The 22287-nt window shown below is 42.9% G+C and overlaps 1 protein-coding gene and 1 long non-coding RNA gene across 2 annotated transcripts; one reads left to right on the top strand and one right to left on the bottom strand.

Moving 5' to 3' along the window:
• Positions 1–3924: 3924 nt before the first annotated feature.
• LOC118563904 lies at positions 3925–4495 on the bottom strand. The gene is made up of 2 exons (XR_004931517.1): positions 4060–4495; positions 3925–3990 (listed from the first exon to the last, which is right to left on the bottom strand). It is a non-coding gene; the product is annotated as an uncharacterized LOC118563904 (long non-coding RNA).
• An 11189-nt stretch (positions 4496–15684) lies between these two features.
• On the top strand, positions 15685–22009 carry LOC105936593. The gene is made up of 3 exons (XM_012877504.3): positions 15685–15822; positions 19044–19386; positions 21490–22009. Exons 2-3 carry the CDS (start codon positions 19106–19108, stop codon positions 21932–21934), a joined length of 726 nt encoding a protein of 241 aa, XP_012732958.2. The 5' UTR covers positions 15685–15822; positions 19044–19105; the 3' UTR covers positions 21935–22009.
• Positions 22010–22287: the final 278 nt, after the last annotated feature.

The following is a 22287-nucleotide window of genomic DNA, read 5'->3' as shown; positions in this document are numbered from 1 at the left end:
TTACGGCTCTCCACCCGCAGGGGAAGGTCCTTAGAGGACAACCAGACCTTCTGGCCCACCTGGTAATTGGGAGCAGGTATGCGATGGCGGTTGGCAGCCCTGGACTGAACCCCAGACATCTTGATCATAGACCTCCTGGCCCTCCTCCAGATACGTTGACACCTGACGGCGGCGGCATAGGCAGAGGGGACTTTGGCCTCTCTTTCTTGAACTGAGAACACCGGGGGCTGAAAACCATGGACAACATAGAAGGGGGAAAGACCAGTAGTGCAGGATGGGAGAGCGTTGATAGCCTGCTCCACCAATGGCAAATTGTGCGACCATTTAGTTGGGTCAGACTCACAGAGGATGCGAAGTTTGGTTTCAATCTCTTGGTTGGCCCTTTCCGTCTGTCCATCAGTCTGTGGGTGGAAACCAGAAGATAAACTGACAGAGATGCCCAGCATGGAGCAAAACTCCCTCCAGAACCTGGAAACGAACTGTGGTCCTCTGTCAGAGACGATGTCCTTGGGCAGTCCGTGAAGACGGAAGACCTCACGAGCTAAGACCCCTCCCATCTCCTTAGCAGATGGCAGTCCTTTAAGGGGCACCAGATGAAGCATCTTGGAGAACCTGTCAATGATAGTCAACAAGACCGTGAAACCATTAGAGGGGGGCAGACCTGTGACAAAGTCCATGGCGATGTGAGACCAGGGACGTGACGGGATAGGGAGGGGTCGCAGCAACCCTGAGGGTGGGCGGCGAGAGGGCTTAGCTTGGCAACATCTTTGACAGGTAGCAACAAACTCCTTGACATCCTTCGTCAGAGATGGCCACCAGAACTGGGACCGGACCACCTGTAGTGTCTTGCTGACCCCAGGATGACAGAAAAGATGGGAGCTGTGGCACAAGTCCAGTACCTTGGGGACCAGACGGTCGGGGACAAACAGTCGATCTGGAGGACACGAAGTGGGAACCGTCAAGTCCCTTGTGGCTTCCCTGACCTCTCCTTCCAGCTCTAGCATGGTAACAGACAACCGGACCGCCTCAGGGAGAATGAACTCCTCAGCCCCACTGGTCACCAACTCTGAGGGTTCATGAATTCTGGACAGGGCATCCGGTTTCATGTTTTTTATCCCAGGTCTGAAAGAAAGGACAAAGTTAAATCGCCCGAAGAACATGGCCCATCTCGCTTGCCTGGAGTTAAGGCGCTTAGCAGACTTTAAGTACTCTAAATTCTTATGGTCAGTCCAGACCAGAAACGGTTCCTTGGACCCTTCCAGCCAGTGCCTCCATTCTTCAAGGGCTAATTTAACTGCCAGGAGTTCCCGATTCCCCACATCATAGTTGCGCTCTGCCTGCGACAATGTCCTAGAAAAAAAAGCACAAGGGTGAATCCGACCATCTGAGGTCCTCTGGCTCAGGACAGCACCTACCCCAGTGCTAGAGGCATCAACCTCCACAATGAATTGTCTCTCAGTATCAGGGGACCGGAGAACTGGGGCAGTGGTGAACAGGGTCTTGAGCTTGGTGAAAGCCTCCTCTGCTTGACTACCCCAAACAAATTTAACCTTGGATGAGGTTAAGGAATGAAGAGGGGCAGCAACCTGACTGTAGTTGCGGACGAAACGGCGGTAAAAATTAGCAAACCCCAGGAACCTCTGCAGTTGCTTACGATCAGTCGGCGTGGGCCATTCTAAGACCGCCGTAACCTTGGAGGGATCAACAATAACCTTATTGGGAGAGATGATGAAACCCAGGAAGGAAGTGGTGGTGGTATGAAACTCACACTTCTCTGCCTTGACGAAAAGGTGGTTCTGGAGTAGGCGAAGGAGGACTGACTGAACGTGCTTCTTGTGGGTCTCAAGATCCTGGGAGTATATCAAGATGTCATCTAGATAAACAAAAACAAAATGTCCCACCATGTCCCTCAGGACATCATTGACCAAGGCTTGAAACACTGCTGGAGCATTGGTTAGCCCAAAAGGCATGACCAAGTACTCGTAATGGCCGGTGGGAGTGTTGAAGGCCGTCTTCCACTCATCCCCCTCTCTGATGCGAACTAGATGGTAAGCGTTGCGTAGGTCCAACTTTGTAAAAATCTTGGCCCCTTGAATCTGGTCAAATGCAGAATTCATGAGTGGGAGGGGGTACCGGTTCTTAATAGTGATGTCATTCAGCCCCCTGTAATCAATACATGGTCTTAGGGAACCGTCTTTTTTACCAACAAAAAAGAACCCGGCCCCAGCAGGAGAGGAGGATGGTCGGATTATCCCAGCTTTTAGGGAGTCCTCCACATACTTCTTCATAGCTTGGTTTTCTGGAACCGATAGAGAATAAAGACGTCCCCTAGGGGGTGAGGTACCTGGAAGAAGCTCGATGGCACAGTCATAAGGTCTATGAGGTGGGAGTGCTGTGGCTCTAGATTTGTTAAAAACCTCCTTCAGGTCATGGTACTCTGAAGGAACCTTGGACAGATCAGGATAGCTCTCTTCCATGGCATAGTCAGGGACAGGAGGGGAATTAGCAGACAATAAGCAGGTGGCTGAACAGGACCTTGACCAGCCCAGGATCTCCTTAGCCTGCCAGTCAATGTGGGGATTGTGCTTCTTTAGCCATGAAGCTCCTAAAATAATGGGTAACAGGGGGGAGTGGATAACAACAAAAGTGATCTCCTCCATATGATTTCCTCCCAAAGTCAGACTAACCTTCTCAGTGACTTCATTAGAGCTGTTTATTTGGTGTCCATCCAGAGCGAGTACATTACGGGTAGAAGGTGCCGGGAGAAGTTTTATGCCATGGTTCTTGGCAAATGACACATCCAAAAACTCAGTGTCTGCTCCTGAGTCAATAAATACTGAGACCTGGTGGGAAACAGAGGAGACCGAAATGTTAGCAGGAAAGGAGAGTGAGGAGACAGACATAGAACTACGGCTCAGTAGAGAGCTCCTCACCCCTACTGAGCCTGGCCTTTTAGCGGGCATTTGGCAGCGACATGACCCTGTCCCCCACAGTAAAAGCACAGGTTCAGTTGCTTACGACGAGAACGCTCCTCCAGAGAAACCTTAGTTCTCCCCAATTGCATGGGCTCTGGATCAGGTGTTTGGGCAGCAGGAGGAGGGGGGCTCCTCGGCCAGGGGCGAAATCCTGAGTGAGAGGCTGGGGTAGAAAAAACCTGCCTATGTCGTCTCCCTCTTCTCCGTTCGGAGAGCCGGAGATCAATTTGAGTTGCCAAATCTTCAAGTTCCTTGAGTGAGGTGGGATACGCTTGGGTAGCCATTTGATCCTTGATATCATCATTGAGTCCTTCCATAAAGGCGTCCATTAATGCCTCCTGATTCCAACTGCTGTCGGCTGCTAGCATATGAAAATCGATGATAAACGAGGTCACACTTTTATCCCCCTGCCTCAAGGAATACAACCTCCTGGCGGCCTCCCGTTTAGGGAGAACAGGGTCAAACACTCTAATGAGCTCCTCAGCGAATGCAGAGTAAGCAGAACAGGAAACAGAGTTATTCTGCCATTCAGCTGTGCCCCATTGTTTTGCTTTACCTGACAATAATGAAATGACGAATGCCACTCTAGAGCGTTCGGTCGGGAACGAGGACGGTTGCAACTCAAAGTGTATCTCACACTGAGTTAAAAAGGCTCGACACTGCTCCGGGTCTCCTTTAAATAACTCTGGAGGGGTCAGCTTTGGTTCCTTAACCATGGTAGATGTGACATGGGGATCAATGGCAGCTGGCTGTGAAGGCTGCTGAGCAGAGACAGGAGACAAGGTGCGTAACATGGAAATAATTTCAGTCATTCCTGCATCAAGGCGAGCGATGGAATTGTCCACACTGCTACGCCACTGCTGTGCTGGCGATGGGTCCATTTTTTGGCCAGATAATTCTGTAATGAACTAGACAGAAGACCCAAAATTTTCAGCCAGAAACACAGAAGTAGGACTTAAACAGTTTATTCTGAACTCTGGACTTCAGGAGTGCATCCGCCGAGGACCAGGGATAACTGAAGGGAGACGTAGGTTAGTGGCTTGAAGTTCAATAAGGAGATGCATGAAGTCAAAAAGCCACTAACCTTTTCAGCGTCCTTCCTTCAGCAGGGGTCGGCAGTTTTAGCAGAGCAGACTGCTCCTTTAACAGATAGTGACGTGGAGCACAGAAGCAGGCTTGAGGTCCTGGAAGCCTCACTCAGGCTTAATATTCAGGGGACTTGGCAAGAGGCAGAAGTCATGGGGCAGAAACAGGGTCGTTGTCCAAAAGGCAGAGAAATCCGACGAGGGCTGGGCAAAAAGGGAAAATCCGTGAGGCGATGGCGTGGTCAAAAACTTGGTCAGGTACATGAAGTGCTGGATACTGCTGGCTTGTCGGCTTGCAATTATCTGGCCCTGTCTGCCTGCCACAGGCTGACTTATAACTGCTTGTGAGCAGCTGAGAGGCATGCTGCTGATTGCACTGCAGCAGCTGGACTTGATTGCTCACAGGGAGAGCAGAGCAGGCAGACAGGCCAGAATCATAACATCCGGGCGCTCTTCGGGGTCCGCTCTCTGGGCTCGCAGGCGTTCAGTATCTCGCTATTGTGAAAAAAACTATTTAATCCTTTCTCTCTCTTGTTGCCTGCACAACAAAAATGCCAACATTATCACAGCTTTAGTTTCTTTAAACACATCAAACTATTATATTACTTATTGTCATGTGTTTAAACAGGCAGCAATTATTTTGAGTTGTGAAAAGCGTTTGCCTCCTAATGGATTTCTTATGATTTTTGCTCTTTTTTTTAATTGTTGTTGCACTTGAATGATTCAAATTATATAACAAACATCAGTAAAAAAGCAAAAGTGAAAACCATTTAAACTGTCCAAACCAACCTGATATGAAAAGGTAAAAGCCACCTAAACATAGGAAGTTGTTGCCCTACCCCTGGTAGTAGCCATTGCCTATAAGACACTGACCAGGCTACTCCAAAAATGTATATTTTAAATGTCTTTCATGGTTGTGGTTTCTGATTTGGATAATTTCTTCTGCTACAAAGCCAACATATACTTGAGATTAAGCTCAAGAACTGATAGTTGAACATTAGTGTTCAAGATTTTCTCCAACAGAGCAGATGTGATGGTTCCATCAGATCCTCCAGGTTGGTGAGAAAGTTTCCTCTCTAAGGAAACCCAGCAGGTTGCATCAAGTCTCTCCAAGCAGCATTCACTCCTCCTGAAAGAGCGTAGAGCCACAGTGGACAGTCGTCTGCATTGTTAATGGCTTTGCAGCAATCCCTCATACTGAGCATGCATGAAGCGACAGTGGAGAGGAAAACTCCCCTTTAACAGGGAGGAGAACCTCCAGCAGAACCAGAACCAGGCTCAGTGTGAACGCTCATCTGCCTCCACCCACTGGGGCTTAGAGAAGACAGAGCAGAGACACAGAAAGCACAGAAGCTCACATTGACCCAGGAGTACTTTCTATGTTAGATGGTAATAGAGGATGATCTGCTGGTAGATGATAGAGGAAAACTACCAGAAATAAAAAGATTGTGATTAATTACAGTTAATTCAAAATTTAGCAATGAAGGAAAACAATTCTTTTCACGCAATGTCATTTTGATCTGAACAGCTTTTCCATTAATTTATGAATTGTCATTTGAAAACAGCTTTTTATGTATTTGTGTTATCTGTATGTAATTATATTTTATTATTATAGCTATTATTACTATTATTATTTATTATAATAACTTTATTAACTGAAACATCGGCAGCACTGGTGCCTTGCAATGGGTCCCCGGTTTAAATCCTAATCATGTTTCTTTCTGCATGGAGTTGGCGTGTTCTCCCGGGGCATGTGTGGGTTCTCTCTGGGAAATCTAGAACAATAGCATCTAAAAACATGACTGTTAGGTTAATTGGTCTCTATAAAATGCCCTTAAGTGTGTGTGCATTTATTTTTTATTTCTTTTGTATTTCTATGTTGCCCTGAGAGGGACTGGCGACCTGTTCAGGGCGGAAAAAAAACAATAACAGAAGAAATCTGTGGGCGATAAATTCTTTTCCACAGCACTGTACTTTAGACTGGTTGTGATCCAACATAAAGCTCATTTAATCCTCATTCATATACAGTTTAACTGTTTTCAGGTCAGAAGTAAACCTTTAATCTCTAACCTCCACGTCATTGGTGTGAATATGGAAATGAGCTCTGGAAATTATGCAGTCCGACGGAGCGTTGCTTCATGAGTGTGAAGCATTTATTAAGCATGTGGTTAGCGACTAATGAAAGCCTTTTAACCCGCGCCTCATCCTACCGTCCAAGACAAATCGAGTCCGACATTAACATCCACTTTGAATCAGGAGAAGGATCACACGTCCTTTTTTCTTAGGGCCGATGTGTCTGAAAGCTGAAGAAAACATCAGAAGGAATCTGTTTTTTGGGAACAATGAAAGCCTTTAAAGTAACCAGACCTCCCATGAAGAAAATGAGCGGTACTTTCTTTTACAGAAGGTCTTTTTAAAATGGAACAGCTTGATTGGAGTTGCAGATATGAATTTTTCCTTTCACCGAGCACTATAATAGCTTAAATGGCTGGTTGGTTGATTGACAAGGAAAATCCAATACACCTTTTTCTTCAGCTTTAAAATAAATCTTGTGGGATTTTTTTCTATCATTTTGACAAGTAAGCAACATTAAATTTTCAATGTTTGCTCAACAGAAACAAATATTCCATAATGAAATGTTGTAGTTCACAAAGTGGTTTGTGGAAGCGGAGTGAGCTGCTGTGATTGCAACCTTACACAGCAATATTTTATTTAAGCATATATTTATCTGGAAAATGTAAATATTTATCTGTTTAATAGTTTAATGTGAGGTCAAATTAAACAAAATTAATGTTTCATTTGGGCAATTTGTTAGCTTTTTGACTAAAAAAAAACAAAATCCCAAAACACTTCAAGAATTTTTTTTTTCTTTAACCAAAGAAAATGATTTACTGTCTTGCAATTGGGCCTTGTTAAAAAATTCAAAACAACCATGAATATGAATATGAATAGTTTGTTAAATATCTAAGGTTTGTTGCTGGAAGACTCTCAAATCAACTTTTCAATTTGAAAAAAAGGAATATCTGTATGGGCCACGGAGATCTTTAACCAGACTGGTCCTGGATCAAACCTGTATGTGCAGCTAAAATTTCAATTCAATTAAATTTTATTTTATTTATATAGCGCCAAAGTCAAATTCAATCAGATCATACAGATTGTTCAAACAATTTCCTCTCTAAGGAAACCCAGCAGGTTGCATCAAGTCTCTCCAAGCAGCATTCACTCCTCCTGAAAGAGCGTAGAGCCACAGTGGACAGTCGTCTGCATTGTTGATGGCTTTGCAGCAATCCCTCATACTGAGCATGCATGAAGCGACAGTGGAGAGGAAAACTCCCCTTTAACAGGGAGGAGAACCTCCAGCAGAACCAGAACCAGGCTCAGTGTGAACGCTCATCTGCCTCCACCCACTGGGGCTTAGAGAAGCCAGAGCAGAGACACAGAAAGCTCAGAAGCTCACATTGACCCAGGAGTACTTTCTATGTTAGATGGTAATAGAGGATGATCTGCCTCCCCTGATGATGTTACAGCTAACAGAACGCCAGACCAGGTGTACCTTCTATGAAGAGAAAGAGAACAAAAAGTTAAAAGTTCAAATGACGAATTTCAAAGAACAAGGTCAGCAGGGACAATCCACACTCACAGAGGAAACAAAACCTTAACAGCAGTATGCCAGCAACACTTTATATTTTGTTTATATTCAGTGGTCAATGTCTGATATCTCTAAATTATGTAACCTTAAAATTCACTTTATTGTCAATATGGCTCCATTTAAATTCCTTCTCTAAGCTGGAGTTAAAGGAGCAGAGAAATAAACAAATAACTGATGAAAAAAAAAGGTAAATGTTTTACCTGAAAAGATGGTCTTAGAGATGAAATTATATATTTTTACTGCAGGAAAAGAAAGTGAACATAGTTTTAAAGTCCAAAGATGGAATTAAAGATAAGATGGATAAATAAGGGCACTATAAATTCGAGACGGTTCCTTGATCTGCTCCCGAAGCACTGAAGTGCCTCCACACTGAAGCATCAACATAATGATGTCAATATCTTACCATCACTAAGACAGCAAGACGTCCAATTTCCCCCAAAACGTCACGGGGCCACGCTTTAAGAGCAGAGATATCGAGCTGAGAGTTCATCTGGATGTTTCTGCGGGGCGGTGCCACCTTGACGGCTGACGAGCACAGGACAACGGCTGACTGGAAATGAATGTGGACAGCTGAACGACCGCAGGGCAGCCCTGGCTGAGGGTCGTCATCTGATGACCTTGTGCCGTCTCGCGTGGAAAGCTGATCTGACAGCGTGAGGCCCGGGGCCACAGACACACATGTCTGAGCACAGATAGCCACCAGGACTCCAACCGACCGACTGTCTGATCAGGAGGAGAGTGAGGGCCGGGAGGTGTCGAGGCGTTAACGTCGACACTTTGCATGCCAATTAACCAATTAGAGGATTTTTTTTTTTTTTGGTACATTTAAATTGCAGATGGTCTGTTTGCTGCTGGAGCATTACTTTTAAGACAGACAAGTCTAGATTCGCATGTTTACATGGACATAAGAGGAGAATGGCATAATAAATGCAGCCTTTATCAAAATGGCTGACTTGAAATGGTCAAAATTAGCTTTTTAATTGTCTGTTCTAATCAGCATAGCTCGATTATGACCAAAGTGACTTTAGTTTTTAATTTAGATTTTATCTTTGACAGTGAATTATAATTGAATATTACTTTTAGCTAATAACACTGTTTCAATCTTTAAAAAAATAGCAATTTCTGGATAAAAACTTTGACCCATATTAAGTTGCATGTGTGCAAACAGGGACTCGAGGGTTGGTGGTGGTGGGGGGGGGGGGGCATGGTAAGGGGCAATTAACAATTAACATAGTGCTGCTTCCTTTTTGGGAGGTTGCTTAGATTTTTCTTCCACTTAGCTTTCCATTGAAGCTATAGTTGGTAATTCTGTTCAGAAACACTTTGTGTTATACTGGGTAAAAAGGTCCTTCCATCCTGACAGTAGTGAAAACATTATGTATTCAGAAAAGGGAGGTTTGTTCTCTGTGGGAGCTGCAGGCCTGTAAAAACTTTGACAATCCTACCTTTTGCTCTAAATGGCAGTGATTGGTCAGAGTTTTGTTTCTGCTCTTACCTCCTCTGTCCCTCAGGTTCTGGGTGTATCTCCTTATCTACTGGTTGTCCCACATGCCAACATTCTGACACGCTCACGTAACACCAGTGTGCGCGCTCGTTCCTTCATAGTTTCCACTTGCTGGCTGTGCATGCGCACTTCTAGTGTTTACGTATCCGGTTAGCTTAGCAGTTAGCTTAGCGGTTAGCTTCGGTGTTAGCCGTTCATTGTAGCTCCGCTGCTCTCACCGTAGACTTTGAACATGGCTGAGAGTCGCAAGAATCAAACTGCGTTCATGTTTACGAGAAGAAGAGGAAGGCCTCGGTAGAAAGAAATAAGACCAGAGTGGATTTGGGAGATTTCTTTGATCTCCCTGAGGAGTGGAAGACCAGGTAAGACGGTCTTGCGCGGTTATTGAAAAATTAACTTGGGGAATCTTCTGGAAAAACACTCCACCTTTAATATAAAAGAATACAGCTTTATTTGAGCAACCAGCTTCTGTCTGTCAATCTTTCTCTTATTTATCCATTTTCTGTCTCTTTTTATGTTTCTGTCTTATCATGGTTCTATTTTGAAGGCCACCTGCCTTGCTTCCTTAATACTTCTTGATTGATTGAAAATCTCTTTACAGCTAGATCTGCCAGAGTCTAGAATGTTTTTGAACATAACTTTATTGATTTTTAATTTTTTTTACAATTGGGATCCGTTTCTGACCCATTAACAGGGTCTACTAGCAACAAAAATTTGTCTTCCAAGAATAAAGCAGCATGTGACGTGTGTGTGTGTGTGTGTGTGTGTATAGATAGATAGATAGATAGATAGATAGAGACTTTCAGTATTCAATATGCTGTGTGAACTGTCTACTTGGTTATTATATTTCATTTTTAGTTTCTGTATGTATCGATTCACAATGGCTGTTCATGTTCTACAATAAACAGATTGTTTGTGGAACGTCTCCTGATCTTTCTTTCAGCATGTTATACGTACACACGGTCATGCAGTTTCCATCTTAAATAAAGAGCCTCCTTATGTTTTAATTAATTGTTTGTCTTGTGGCCTATTCACACAAAATACATCTTAAAAAGAAAAAAAAATTAAGTTTTAACACTTTTTTCATACCAAACCATTTATGGACGCTACAGATTTGACTTTTTCACGCCTTTCTGTAGCTTTCTTATATTTGTTAGATGTTCTTTCTCTAATTTAGGTGCATTTTAAAATGGAAACTGCTAAGCTGACGAAGGGCTTGTCACTGAAATGTTGGTGGACCAGCAAAAACTGCAACAAAAAAAAAGCATTTCAAAGTACGGAGCCCAGGAGAGCTCACTTTAAGTGATATTTTTTTTCAGGTCGTGATAATTTGTGAGCACGTTTCCTTTAATTGAGTCCTCAAATTAATAAAACTTATTCGAGCGCACGTTTTAATTATTCGTGGGTGCGTTTTGGTAGATTGGGATCTCAAATATACTATAACGTGCTCATGTTTACATGTGTCAAGACAATATTGAGTGCACGTTTTACATATTGTGGCCACGTTTAAGTAGATCGTGCACACAATGTTCTATAACCATGTTCACTAAATAGTGCCCTCGTTTTAGTAAATCGTGCACTCGTTTAATAAATTGTGCCCTCGTTTTACTATGCTTAAAATGAGAGCTCAATTTAGTAAAATGAGCTCACACTATAGTAAAACGAGAGCACAATATAGTAAATGGGCTCCGTATCAAAGCTATACCTACCTAGAAACAAAAGGAGGAACAGGGAGTGGTGGCCGAGTTGTTTAGGAGCAAGGTGATCTGCAAAGGCTGCTGTTCTCTGGTTCAAATCCCACAGTCTGCCCCAGAATGCTCCCCGAGACAAGGGTTAAATGCAGAGGACAATTCACTGGAATATATGCTGCAATGACAAATATGGACGAATATTTTCAGAAAGTTTTCAAGTTATGATAGAAATAGAGTTGAATACAGATGGAGAAGAAATAAATAAGATAGACGAGGCTCTGCATATCCTGGCTCATTCAGCACGTTATTTTTAATCCCCGGCCACTGAGAGGTTATCGTTAATCAGGTGCAGCATTGGCTAATTATTCAAGGTTGTTCTCCGTTTTTTTTTTTATCTCTACACCTAATTAAACCACGCACACCTGCTGCAAAAATGAAAACTAGACGTCTGACTTTCATTTTAGGCCCTTCAATAATGTGAACATGTTTTTGGCTAAATTAGTTTGAAATGGGGTTTTTTCTCTGTCGATGTGTGTTAATAATCCACAGTAAATAGTTAACGTCAACAGAAGTTTTCCTAATTACAGAGAGAATGTTTCAACCAGACGTATGTCTGGGAATCAATATTTAAGACTAGGGATGGCGAAGATGTTTCGCTAACTTTAATACGTGCTTTCTTGAACTGAAATTAGAATTAACCTATACTTACATGCAAACCTGTCATTATGTGATTCTGTGAAAAGACAAACTCCCACTCGCTCCATCATGTAAAGACTTTAGGGACGGCCACATTTGATTGGCGTTCTTGGATTTAGCGGCGTGGGGGTTAGTGGCCAGCTAAAGAGCACTTAACAGCGTTTTAGGAGTTCTTAGTCACACACAAGACGAGACCGGAAAAAGGTCCAATCACTGACTCCTACTTCAGCTCCATCAACGGTTCTCACGCTCTGATCAGGAACATAATCCCGTCTCAGTGGGAAGATTTACTCTTCTATACTATCATTAACCGCAGTTCAGCCACAGCATCACTGTCTTTGTTCATTGATATCGTATCATCTTCATCAGAAATCATCTTCATCAGAAATTCCACCTAAATATTCTGAGATAACAGTCACCCGTTCACATCCGTCTCATTATTCTAACGACCGTCTTCAGCAGAGGCTCGACATCACCCTCGCTGTCATTATCATCAGCACCGCCATCAACCGCCTCGCACTCATCATCTGTGGAGCGTTATTGTCGCTCGAACGTGGCAATCTGCATCAGCGTGGCTAAAAGCTTCAACGTCTTCGCTGTTGCCAACGATCGGGCCAATTAAAATGTCTTTGCACAGCGCCGCCGGACAATTAAAGTCTATTAAAGACACTTTATGGAGGAGGCAAGTTGGGTTTTTTGTCTAATTGAAAACAGCTGGGTTCAGTTAAATTGAACTCTATTCAAACACAACATGATTTGGTTTAATGCAACTCGTGCCACTACCATCCGGTTGAGCATTGTCACTTATTTATTTAAAACAGCCACAGCCATCCATTGTCAATGCCACCTTGTCCTTGCAGGGTCATTTGTCACTGGACAAGAGGCACCAGTCCATCACAGGCCAAAACAGAGACGCACACTCACACATAAATGCAATTTAGAGAGACCAATTAACCTAACAGCCACGTTTTTGGGCTGTAGGACGAAGTTGGGCTACGCGGAGAGAACCCACGTATGCACAGGGAGAACTCGCTAACTCCATGCCGGCATTTGAACCCAGGACCTTCTTGCTGCAAAAACCTTCAACTGCATCACAGTGCAGCCCCAAATTTAGCTCAGTTTCATCTAATGAATCCTAAATAGTTTTGTCTCTTTTCCAAAGGAAATGCATGGACAGAAAACCAGCTGTTTTAAATGATTAACCAACTGAACCTTCTGGAAAACCTGTAATTAGTTTTTACTCTTTTTGTTTGGAAGCAGCCTGACTGGCACTTTGTTCAACTTTTATTGGATGTTGTTAACAATAAAAGAAGAAGAATAAAGTACTGGTAAGTTTGATCCATCAAGGTGAAGGACGGACTCCAGCAGCCTGTTGTTTCAACGAGTAATACTTAAGAGTCTGATCCAAACAGGACAGATCTGAATGATTTCTGGGTTTCTTATTAACGTTGGATTAAAGATATCCAAATGAAAGCACAGGATCTTCTTATTGTCCTTTTGTTTTAAAGAAGTGCAGCGGCCTGAATCTTCCGGTTGTCTGGGCGGATCGCCTCGCTCCTGAACTACAATTTGGCTACTGATAACAGATCTTTTAATATTTCGGCTCTCTGCAATATCACCGGGACTGTGGAGGTGCCAGGCAGGGATATTGAGTGAGAGTTCACAGTTTCTCCTTTTCTATTATTATTATTTTTTTTTTTTACCGGCCTGGCCTGGCATCAAAGCTTATTAGACAGATAAATAAGAGCTGGAGTGAGCCTGAGCCTCTTTCGGTTCCCCTGTGTGTGTGTGTTGTTTATTCGTCCTCTGAATGCCGGCTCAATCAGATAGCGGCCAGCCTTTCACGTCCTCCACCATCTCTCTGCATCTGTTAACCCGCCCTGCACAGTCAGGTCTGAGCCGTGATAAACAGAAACCTCCATTTCACCTCGTATAGGTTTAAGTCATGCTTCCTTACCCAGAGAAATGTTTGCATTTACAGGCCTGGGTGGACATTTGTGTTTGGTACCCTTTACCCTGATGCCCCTGACTAAAACTCAGTGCAACCATGAAGGCCTTAAGAAGCGTCTTCTGCAGTTTTCCACATTAGATGAGAACGAGACAAATGCAGGAAAGCTGAAACTGCACATTGGGCTGAACAGAACATCCCCACAGGATGAAGCAGGGAGGTGGCAGCATCATGGTATGGAGGATTTTTATTTTTTTTTTTTAGCTGGTCAGAGTTGAAGTGAAGGTGGATGGAGCTAATATCTGTCGATCCTGGAGGAAAACCTGCCAGAGGCAGCAGAAGGTGTAAGAACAGGGAGGAAATGAACCTTCCAACAGGAAAACAATGTGTTAGAAGAGGGGTTTTCAATAGGTGAGGCGCGCCTCCCCTGGGGGGCGCCAAAGAGTCACAGGGGAGGCGCGAGAAGACAGAGAAGAAGATAGAAGAAGACAGCGCTGCCACTCAACTCTGTGAAACTACGAAGCGATATTCGTGCCTTCTGTTTGAGCTCAACTCTGGAAAACCTCTTCTCAACCCACTGTCACGCTCAGGTCCATCTCTGCTCGCGCGCACCTGCTCATTCCACGCTCAACACCAGCTGTGCGCTCGCTCGGCTGTTTTTGCGCTCGCGACTTCAAAAGCTGTCCACTCCACCAGCCAAACACAGACAGGTTTTTTTTTTTTCCATCCATCAGAGTATGGCTTGCAAATACTGCATTGAGATGGATTCAATCAAAATGCTGCAGCCTTTGACAGAAATTACTAAACATCACCGTGGGATTGAAGAAAAACAAATAAAAAGTTTATTAGAGTTACTAAGTGAGGTGTGAAAAATGGTTTTGTCTCCTTTCTTTCCAGCTTCTGGATGGTGATGCAAAAGTTTATTCTGATCATAATCATCATCATTGTCATTATTATTTAAAGAGCACTTTAACACGAGGTAAAACAAAGTGCCAAACATCAGAAATACATCAGATAAGAGATAACAACTAATAAAATGCTTGTTTGTTAAAATAGCACTAGGTCTAAATTGTGTATAATTAACCTAAAAAGTAAATTGGAATATGGAATATGTTGACGTCTGTTAAATTAAGGTTATATTTTTTATTATTATTTCAGTTGACGTCTCCTGTTGACGTGAGTTCAGTTTGACATTGGCGACTGTTTAGTTCAGTTTGTCTGCTGTTGAAACAATCGCTTATGAATTTGCTCTAATGACAGCTCAATTTTAAAACTAAGCCCTCTGTCCGTGATGTTTCAGTAAAAGTAGCATGTAAAATGGAATTATTTGGATGTATATTTTATAAATATGGCCTTTTTTATGAATGTACTTTGTTAAAAGAAATACAATAAAAAAAACATGTATTGGATCGATCAGGTTTTTTTTGAAACACAGCAGTCCGGGAATACAAAAGAAAGATGCATTTACTGCAGGGACCTGTGTGGGGTAGGTTTACCGTGGTTATCTTTACCAAGACTTGAAATTAGGAGGCTGGTGTCCTGGCCGGCTGCAAAGTCCCCGGTTCACATCCCACAGACCGCCACTAACCAAGACCCTGGCTCCCACTGCTCCACAAGCGAGGGCTTTGATGAATGCACATTTCATTGGAATGTATATGTTGCAATGACAAATAAAGATTATTATTATTATTGTTACTAAAATTAACTGGGGGAAAGTTTGCCTTGCAGCAGGACAACGACCCAGATGAGATCCCCGAAAAATACACCAAAGTTTCTAACCCAGCAAAATGCCACTGTATAGACGCCACTGTATGTGCTAAACATTTCAGATAGCTTATTTTTTTCGTCCTGACTGACGTACGCGGGCGATTCACAGCAACATCTACAGCATGGATCCCAGTTTGGACCAGAACACCAGAGGAAAAAGCAGCATTACGTCTCTTTGAGCCTTCCTGCGTATGCTGACAAAATGTGGGACTGTTTTGTTCAGACTCACGCCGAGTCCATGAAGAAGGACATCCTTGACCAGTTTCCTGTAACCATGGCGACGGGAAGTGCCCTCCAATCACGTTCAGGCATTGTGTGTCAGGGAAGTGCCCGGTTTCCTGCTGTTCCCGCCGGCTTCCTCTCCAGCGATGGGCGCTGAAGGCTCGGCGTCGGGTCCTGGAAAAGCGGCGCAGGCATTTATACCACCGGCTGCTACTGTACTGACTTGTTTTTTATTTTATTTTATTTTAATCAATTTACCCAACACTGCTGCCACATATGATTCATGTAAGTTTGACATTTCTGGTGAAATCTGTGACAAACATTAGGGAGTGGCAGTTTAGGCAAATAGAAATGTTTTTAACCTCCTGTGCGTTGAGCTGACCTTGTTTCAGGTTTACTTTTCTTTTAGACTCGATGGGTTCACCTGAATACATTTAAATCATATAAAACTGTCAGCCCTCAATTAGACTCTAAATAACTGAGATTTTTCATAAATGCTTTTGTATCTTTAATGGTTTTGCCGTTCCTTTTTAGGCTGGAATGATTATATAAGCTATAACTGCACTGATTCTTTCTGCATAAGAATTATTTGAACAAGTTTGAATTTACTGTGGATTTTCTCTGATTTACACAGGGCCACAATTATTCATAGCAGATTTAGATAGTATCTTCTTTTTTTCATTTTTCCAAGAAGTTTGTTTCTGCTAAGAAATTACACAGGTGCCGACAAAACAATATAAGAGGACTATATATATATTTAAATAGTTTGTTTCTGTTTACATTTTATCTCAAAAAGTCAATGTGAAAACTTTTCAAACCCTTCTCCATAATCATCCCAGTTTATTTGCTTGTTTCCACCCATGTGTATAAAGATTTATTTGAGGTTGGAAGCCCCCCATGCCATCACCCTAAGCTCTCTCCACAGAGTCAAGTCTAGACTCTGGCTGGACCTCTCTCAAAAAGTTAAATTACTTCCAGTCAGAACAAACATGCTGGTGCAATTAAAGGATTATTTTAAACCTAAATCTGTGGAATATGAATAATCTTTTGGCATAACTGCACAAGCTCCAATATGTACATGCATGTGCAACAACTAATGTTCAGATTAATGTCCCTTAAACAAGTTAATGCAAAGATTAAACATATTCTGGCAAAAATGGTAGAGTATTAAGTTAAGATCATTGGAGAAGCTTTATGTTTTATAATTTATCCATTCCAGAATCAGTTTGGATTTAGGTTACAGCTCATTTTTCCAGTTGGACTACTTAACCGTCTCCATGTTTCAGCCACCTGACCCAAACTGTCCACCTAAAATGGAAGGAATCTTTAAAGATAAATCAGAGAGGCCGATATTCAGCTGGACATGGTGTTGCGTTATTTTTAGATAGGCACATCTCTGCAGAAGTGACCAACTTAACGCAGGTGGGGACAGGTTGGCAGACGCTGGGGTCAGTTCTGTTCTGCTGGTGGGGGTCATACACGGGAGGACTGACTGACTTAGACTTAGACTTAGACTTAGACTTTCTTTATTGTCATTTTGTATACACAGAGTGCATACAGAACGAAATTTCGTTTTCACACAGCTCAGAAATATTGCAGTAACTCTACAGGATACATTGCAGTGAATTACAGTACAGGATAAAGTGCAGTGATCAATCGCAGTCACTTACAGGATAAATTTCAATTTACTTCCGGATAAAGTGCAGCAGTGAACAGTAGGCAGTTGAAATGTAAACAATGTAAACCAAATGTAGACAAATATGCAGTAGGGTGCAGCAGTGATTTAAAAGTAGACAGTTGCATTGTACACAGTTTTGCAGTACGTTTCCGGTTAAGGTGCAGCATCAATTTTGCAGGATACAATACAATGTGCAAATGTGCAAATCAGCGAATCTAGTGTGGTACACTTTTGTACTTCAGCAGTTCAACAGTCTGATGGCAGCAGGGAAAAAGCTTTTGCAGAACCTAGTGGACCTGCAGCGGATGCTGCGGAACCTCTTTCCAGAGGGCAGCAGGGAGAATAGTCTATGGTGGGGGTGTGAGGGGTCCCTGATGATTTTACGGGCTCGAGACACACAGCGCTGCGATGAAATGTCTTTAATGGAGGGAAGAGGAGCCCCAATGATCCCTTCTGCTGTCCTCACCACTCTCCTCACGTTCTTCCAGTCGGAGGCACTGCAGCCTCCACACCACACAGAGAGACAGCTGGTCAGAATACTCTCTATGGTGCTTCTGTAGAAGGTCGTGAGGATGGGCGGGGGCAGGCGGGCTCTCCTCATCCTCCGCAGAAAGTACAGTCGCTTCTGTGCCCTCTTCACCAGTGATGTGGTGTTCACAGTCCAGGTGAGGTTGTCCGTGATGTGCACCCCCAGGAACTTGGTGCTGCTGGTAGACAGACCAAACGGCCTTACCAAGGTTTGTGGTCCTGAGACAATCCAAGTCTTGGTCCAGCAAACCGGCAGAGGTGTCCAACTGGGGTGAGGCGAAACAGGGAAATCCGGAAAACAGAACTTGATCAGAATCAGGCAAGACAGCCAAGAATCGCTGGACATCTACTCACGGAAAGGCTTTCAATAATCTGGCACTGGTCGACTCTGGAAGCCGAGCATCTGAAGGCAGAGCAGCAGGTCAGCTGCGTGAGGCTGAGCTGACGCGTTGTTGCAGAGGAAGCTTTTTGGCTTATAACTTAAGTTAAAACTGCCCGTTAGCCAAAAATCCGTCAGTGGAAAGCTTTAATTGTCCAAGAAGAAGCAGGCTGAGCTGTTTGGCCTTGGAGCAAAGCTTTCAGATCTAAGAACGCTAAATCTTCTGTCAAGCATGGCGGTGGCATCATGATGCTGTGGGAGTCACTGCCAGAGTGACTCTCAGGGAGCTGAAAAAAGGATTACGACCTGAAAAGTCTTCCCTCAATTAACTGGGACTGTTACAGTTTCAACGTTGATTAAAGGTCCTCTCTGCAGCAGTTGTTTGTCGGTTGAGAAAATAAAATCTTGGTTTAAAGAAGACAAGCAAATATTTATTCTAAAAAAGCTAATAAAAACAACTGTTTTTCCAAATAAAGTAATGATAATAGGGGAAAATATTATAGTGGTGTGGCAGAGACAGTGCTTTGTGAGGGGGTCCTCGAGCGTTATGGTTGCATTTTCTGTGCCGACAATAAGAGGCCTGCAAACTACACTGCAAAAAGTAATGAAAAGTGAGTAAATAAGATGGTAAATAAGATGATTTGCCAATGGAATAAGATTGTTGCACTTAAAATAGAAGGAACTCATCTTCCTCATCTTCTTTCAAGTGATTATGTCTACGTTTCTTATTTTAGGGGTAAAAATACTCACCCCACTGGATGTTTACCTGCTCAAAACAAGAACAAATACGTTCATTTCAAGACAAATTTATTTACTTTTACATTCCTTTTTGCAGCATAAACCCTTGGATGCGGAACATTGAACGTTTTATTTTTGTTTTACAGAACCTGTGAACACTTTCTTGTGCGTTGTATTACTCAGATTTCTGAATTTGATGGAGTCCAAGTCCAACGCCACCCTCAGTGTGATCCAACCTGGCAGCAATGCATCTTAGCCAAGCCGCCGCTGCTCCTCTCTCCAGCATTCACCGTCTTGTTCGGGACGCGGCTCAGCCCGGCCAGGCCAGAGCCATCGTAAATCCTGGCAGGGGAATGGAGAAGACTCTGGAACTGCAGACACCACAGCCTCCCAGGAGCTGCAATTCACCTGGAGCTGCTGGGAAGTCCTGCTGGAGCCTGGATGTGAGGGTGGCCGTGCTGCTGGTGACCCTGGCAGGAGCAGTTATCCTGCTGCTGCTCTACAAACTCTTGCAGCTGAGACACAGGTCAGTAATGAGCTGTTCTAATAAAACACATCTTCCATTTAACTTTCAGCCTCATATTTTCAAATATCTCAGCCAATTAGGAGACACATTTTTTATGTTTAGCCACAACACCCCTAAACCCAAGAACCCCAAAGCAATAAGTATCAGACACTTGTTTTAGGGAATAACCTAGAGATTAACTGTTTCTCAATCAACAAATCATTTATTTAGACAGGCAAACAGCCACTCTGACTAGAAGCTTTGTCAAAAAGGAAAGTTTTAAGATTAGTCTTAAAAGTAGACGGGGTGTCTGCCTCATGGACCAAAACTGGGAGTTGGTTCCACAGGAGAGGAGCCTGATAGCTAAAAGATCTGCCTCCCATTCTACTTTTAGAGACTCTAGGAACCACCAGCAGACCTGCAGTCTGAGAGCGAAGTGCTCTGTTAGGAACATACGGGGTAATCAGAGCTCTGATATATGATGGAGTTTGATTATTAAGGGCTTTATACGTTAGAAGGAGAATTTTAAATTCTATTCTTGATTTAACAGGAAGCCAATGAAGGGAAGCTAAAATTGGAGAAATATGATCCCTCTGGTTGATTTTTATCAGAACTCTTGCTGCAGCATTTTGGATCAGCTGAAGGCTTTGAACTGCATTTTGTGGACTTCCTGACAGCAAAGAATTACAATAGTCCAGCCTTGAAGTAACAGAATCAGAATCAAGTTTAATTGCCAAGTAGGTTTGCACTTACAAGGAATTTGACTTGGTATTGATGGTGCAGACAAAAAATAAGAATACAGTAAAATAAGAAGTAAATGGATATATACACTCAGCAGACTGTGCCGTGTATATATCCTTTTGCTTCTTATTTAACTGTATTCTTATTAACAAATGCATGGACTAGTTTTTCAGCATCACCCCTGCAAAGAATTTTTCTAATTTTGGCGATATTCCTGAGGTGCAAAAAGGAAACTCTGGAAACCTGTTTAATATGGGATTTAAATGACATGTCTTGATCCAAAATAACACCAAGATGTTTTACTTTATTACCAGAGGCCAAGTTAATGCCATCCAGATTAAGTGATTGATTAAGAAGTTTATTTTTTGAAGATTACAAAAAATAAACCACCTAAGCTGCAGATTTCTGCAACTCCTCCAAAGTTACCTTTTACATACAGATTTAAAAAGTCTATAAAACCTATAAAACACGAAAGTTTGTTGTTCTAAGGCGACATAAAGTGGAAAACTTTAATGAATTTGAATTGTTTTTTAAGTCACTGTACATTGCTAACTCTAACTAGCCTGATCACTAAGCATAAATAGCAAAGTTAGCCTAACGTCCTCTGCAGATGTGAAAATAAACTTATAAGTTTGAATGATAGACAACATAGTGAGAAGCTTGCTAGCAATGCCGACCCAAACGATTATGCTATGACTGTTTCTGGTTAGCCTGTTCGTGGCACTTTTATTTTGGTCGATACCTTTCATTTAGTTTTTCATCCAGGCTAAAAATTGGTTTGGCCTTCAGTTTTATTTCTCTGCCACCTTTTTACACTGTACATTCCAATTCAAACCATATTTTCGCTGTTGAATCACGGAGTACAAAAAACATGCTCTAAACAACATGTGTCAAACTCAAGGCCTGTAGGCCCAATCTAGCCCATCAAGAGCCAAAAAAGGCATATCATGTCATAAAGTAGAGGCATATATCCATTTGAATTGTATAAAGGGGCTGAAACTTTGCCTTCTGTAGCGAATATTGATGTTTTAAACTGTGTAGTAACAGCATCCTGCCACTAGGTGTCAGTTTTCCCACAACACATTAAAACAACCCAGAAATCTCCAGAAAGAGAAGAAGTGATGCAGAATGATGAGTTTAACATGTAACTCACCCCAATATCAACTTTCTTTTGCAGATAAACTGTATAAACTGGGCCTAAGGTGCTACTTTTATGTTACTGTGCAGGTTTTTTTTACATTTCTATGTGAACTGAAATTAAATGAAATCAAAAGTATCATCTATACACGTGCAACCGGCCCTTTTAATGACCTCACGATGGTCTAATATAGAAATTAGTTTGACACTCCTGCTCTAAACTCTTTGATTGTTGCTGTTTTCCAGGCTCAGACTGGCAAGGGCGAGGTATGCTTTGGAATACAGCGGCTTCTACCACAGCGCCACCTACAGACTGAAACAACCCACCGCTTGCCAGGAAACACCGATGAAAAATGGGACAATCCCTGAAGATACGACTCCGATCCAAAGCATAACATCCACCATCATCAGCCCCCCCGCACCGCCTCCACCCACACTCCCACTCCCACCTACTCCTGTTCTGCCACCTCCACCTGTGCGCCGCTCACCTTCTCTCTCTTCCACTCCACGTGTCCTGTCGCTCCCTCTGCCTCTGCCTCGGATCCACACCACCCCACCCAGCCCCCACCTGTCCTGGGGAGCCTGCTCAGATGCAGATGTTTATTCCCGGATCGGTGCTTTCAGGCCCTCCAGGCTCTCCAGCCTCTCCAGCCAGTCTACGGTCATCCTTTTTGAACACTCTGCACTATAAACTCTGACATATAACGTGACTGATTGTGTTGAATGATGACCAAACTGATTTAGGGGCAAATTTAATCCCCCCTTTAACATAATGTGTTTATTACTAGTGGGACCATCTAAAGATATTTTACACGTTGCCTCAAATTTGTGTATAAATTCTTATATACCGATATTTTTTCAAGCCTAAAATATTATCAGACGGATTTTTGAGCAGGAAAATAATATGTGTACTTATACTGAAGTTGAGATTTTTGGACAGCGTGTGTTGTGCTGGATCTAAAACCATTTCAGACAGAGATTATCAGAACATTCTGAAGGAGAACCTCAGACCGTCACTTTGGGACCATAAACTGAATCTCACAG

Source organism: Fundulus heteroclitus, chromosome 8, assembly GCF_011125445.2.
Source record: "Fundulus heteroclitus isolate FHET01 chromosome 8, MU-UCD_Fhet_4.1, whole genome shotgun sequence".
In the NCBI taxonomy this organism is placed as follows: domain Eukaryota; kingdom Metazoa; phylum Chordata; class Actinopteri; order Cyprinodontiformes; family Fundulidae; genus Fundulus; species Fundulus heteroclitus.
Note: the sequence above shows the minus strand (reverse complement) of the source record. Positions and strands in the feature narration are given on the sequence as shown.

Coding starts and splice junctions, on each gene's coding strand:
- LOC105936593 (XM_012877504.3), top strand. CDS start 19,106: ATGCATCTTAGCCAAGCCGCCGCTGCTCCTCTCTCCAGCATTCACCGT. Junction 19,387..21,489: donor CTCTTGCAGCTGAGACACAG/GTCAGTAATGAG, acceptor GCTGTTTTCCAG/GCTCAGACTGGCAAGGGCGA.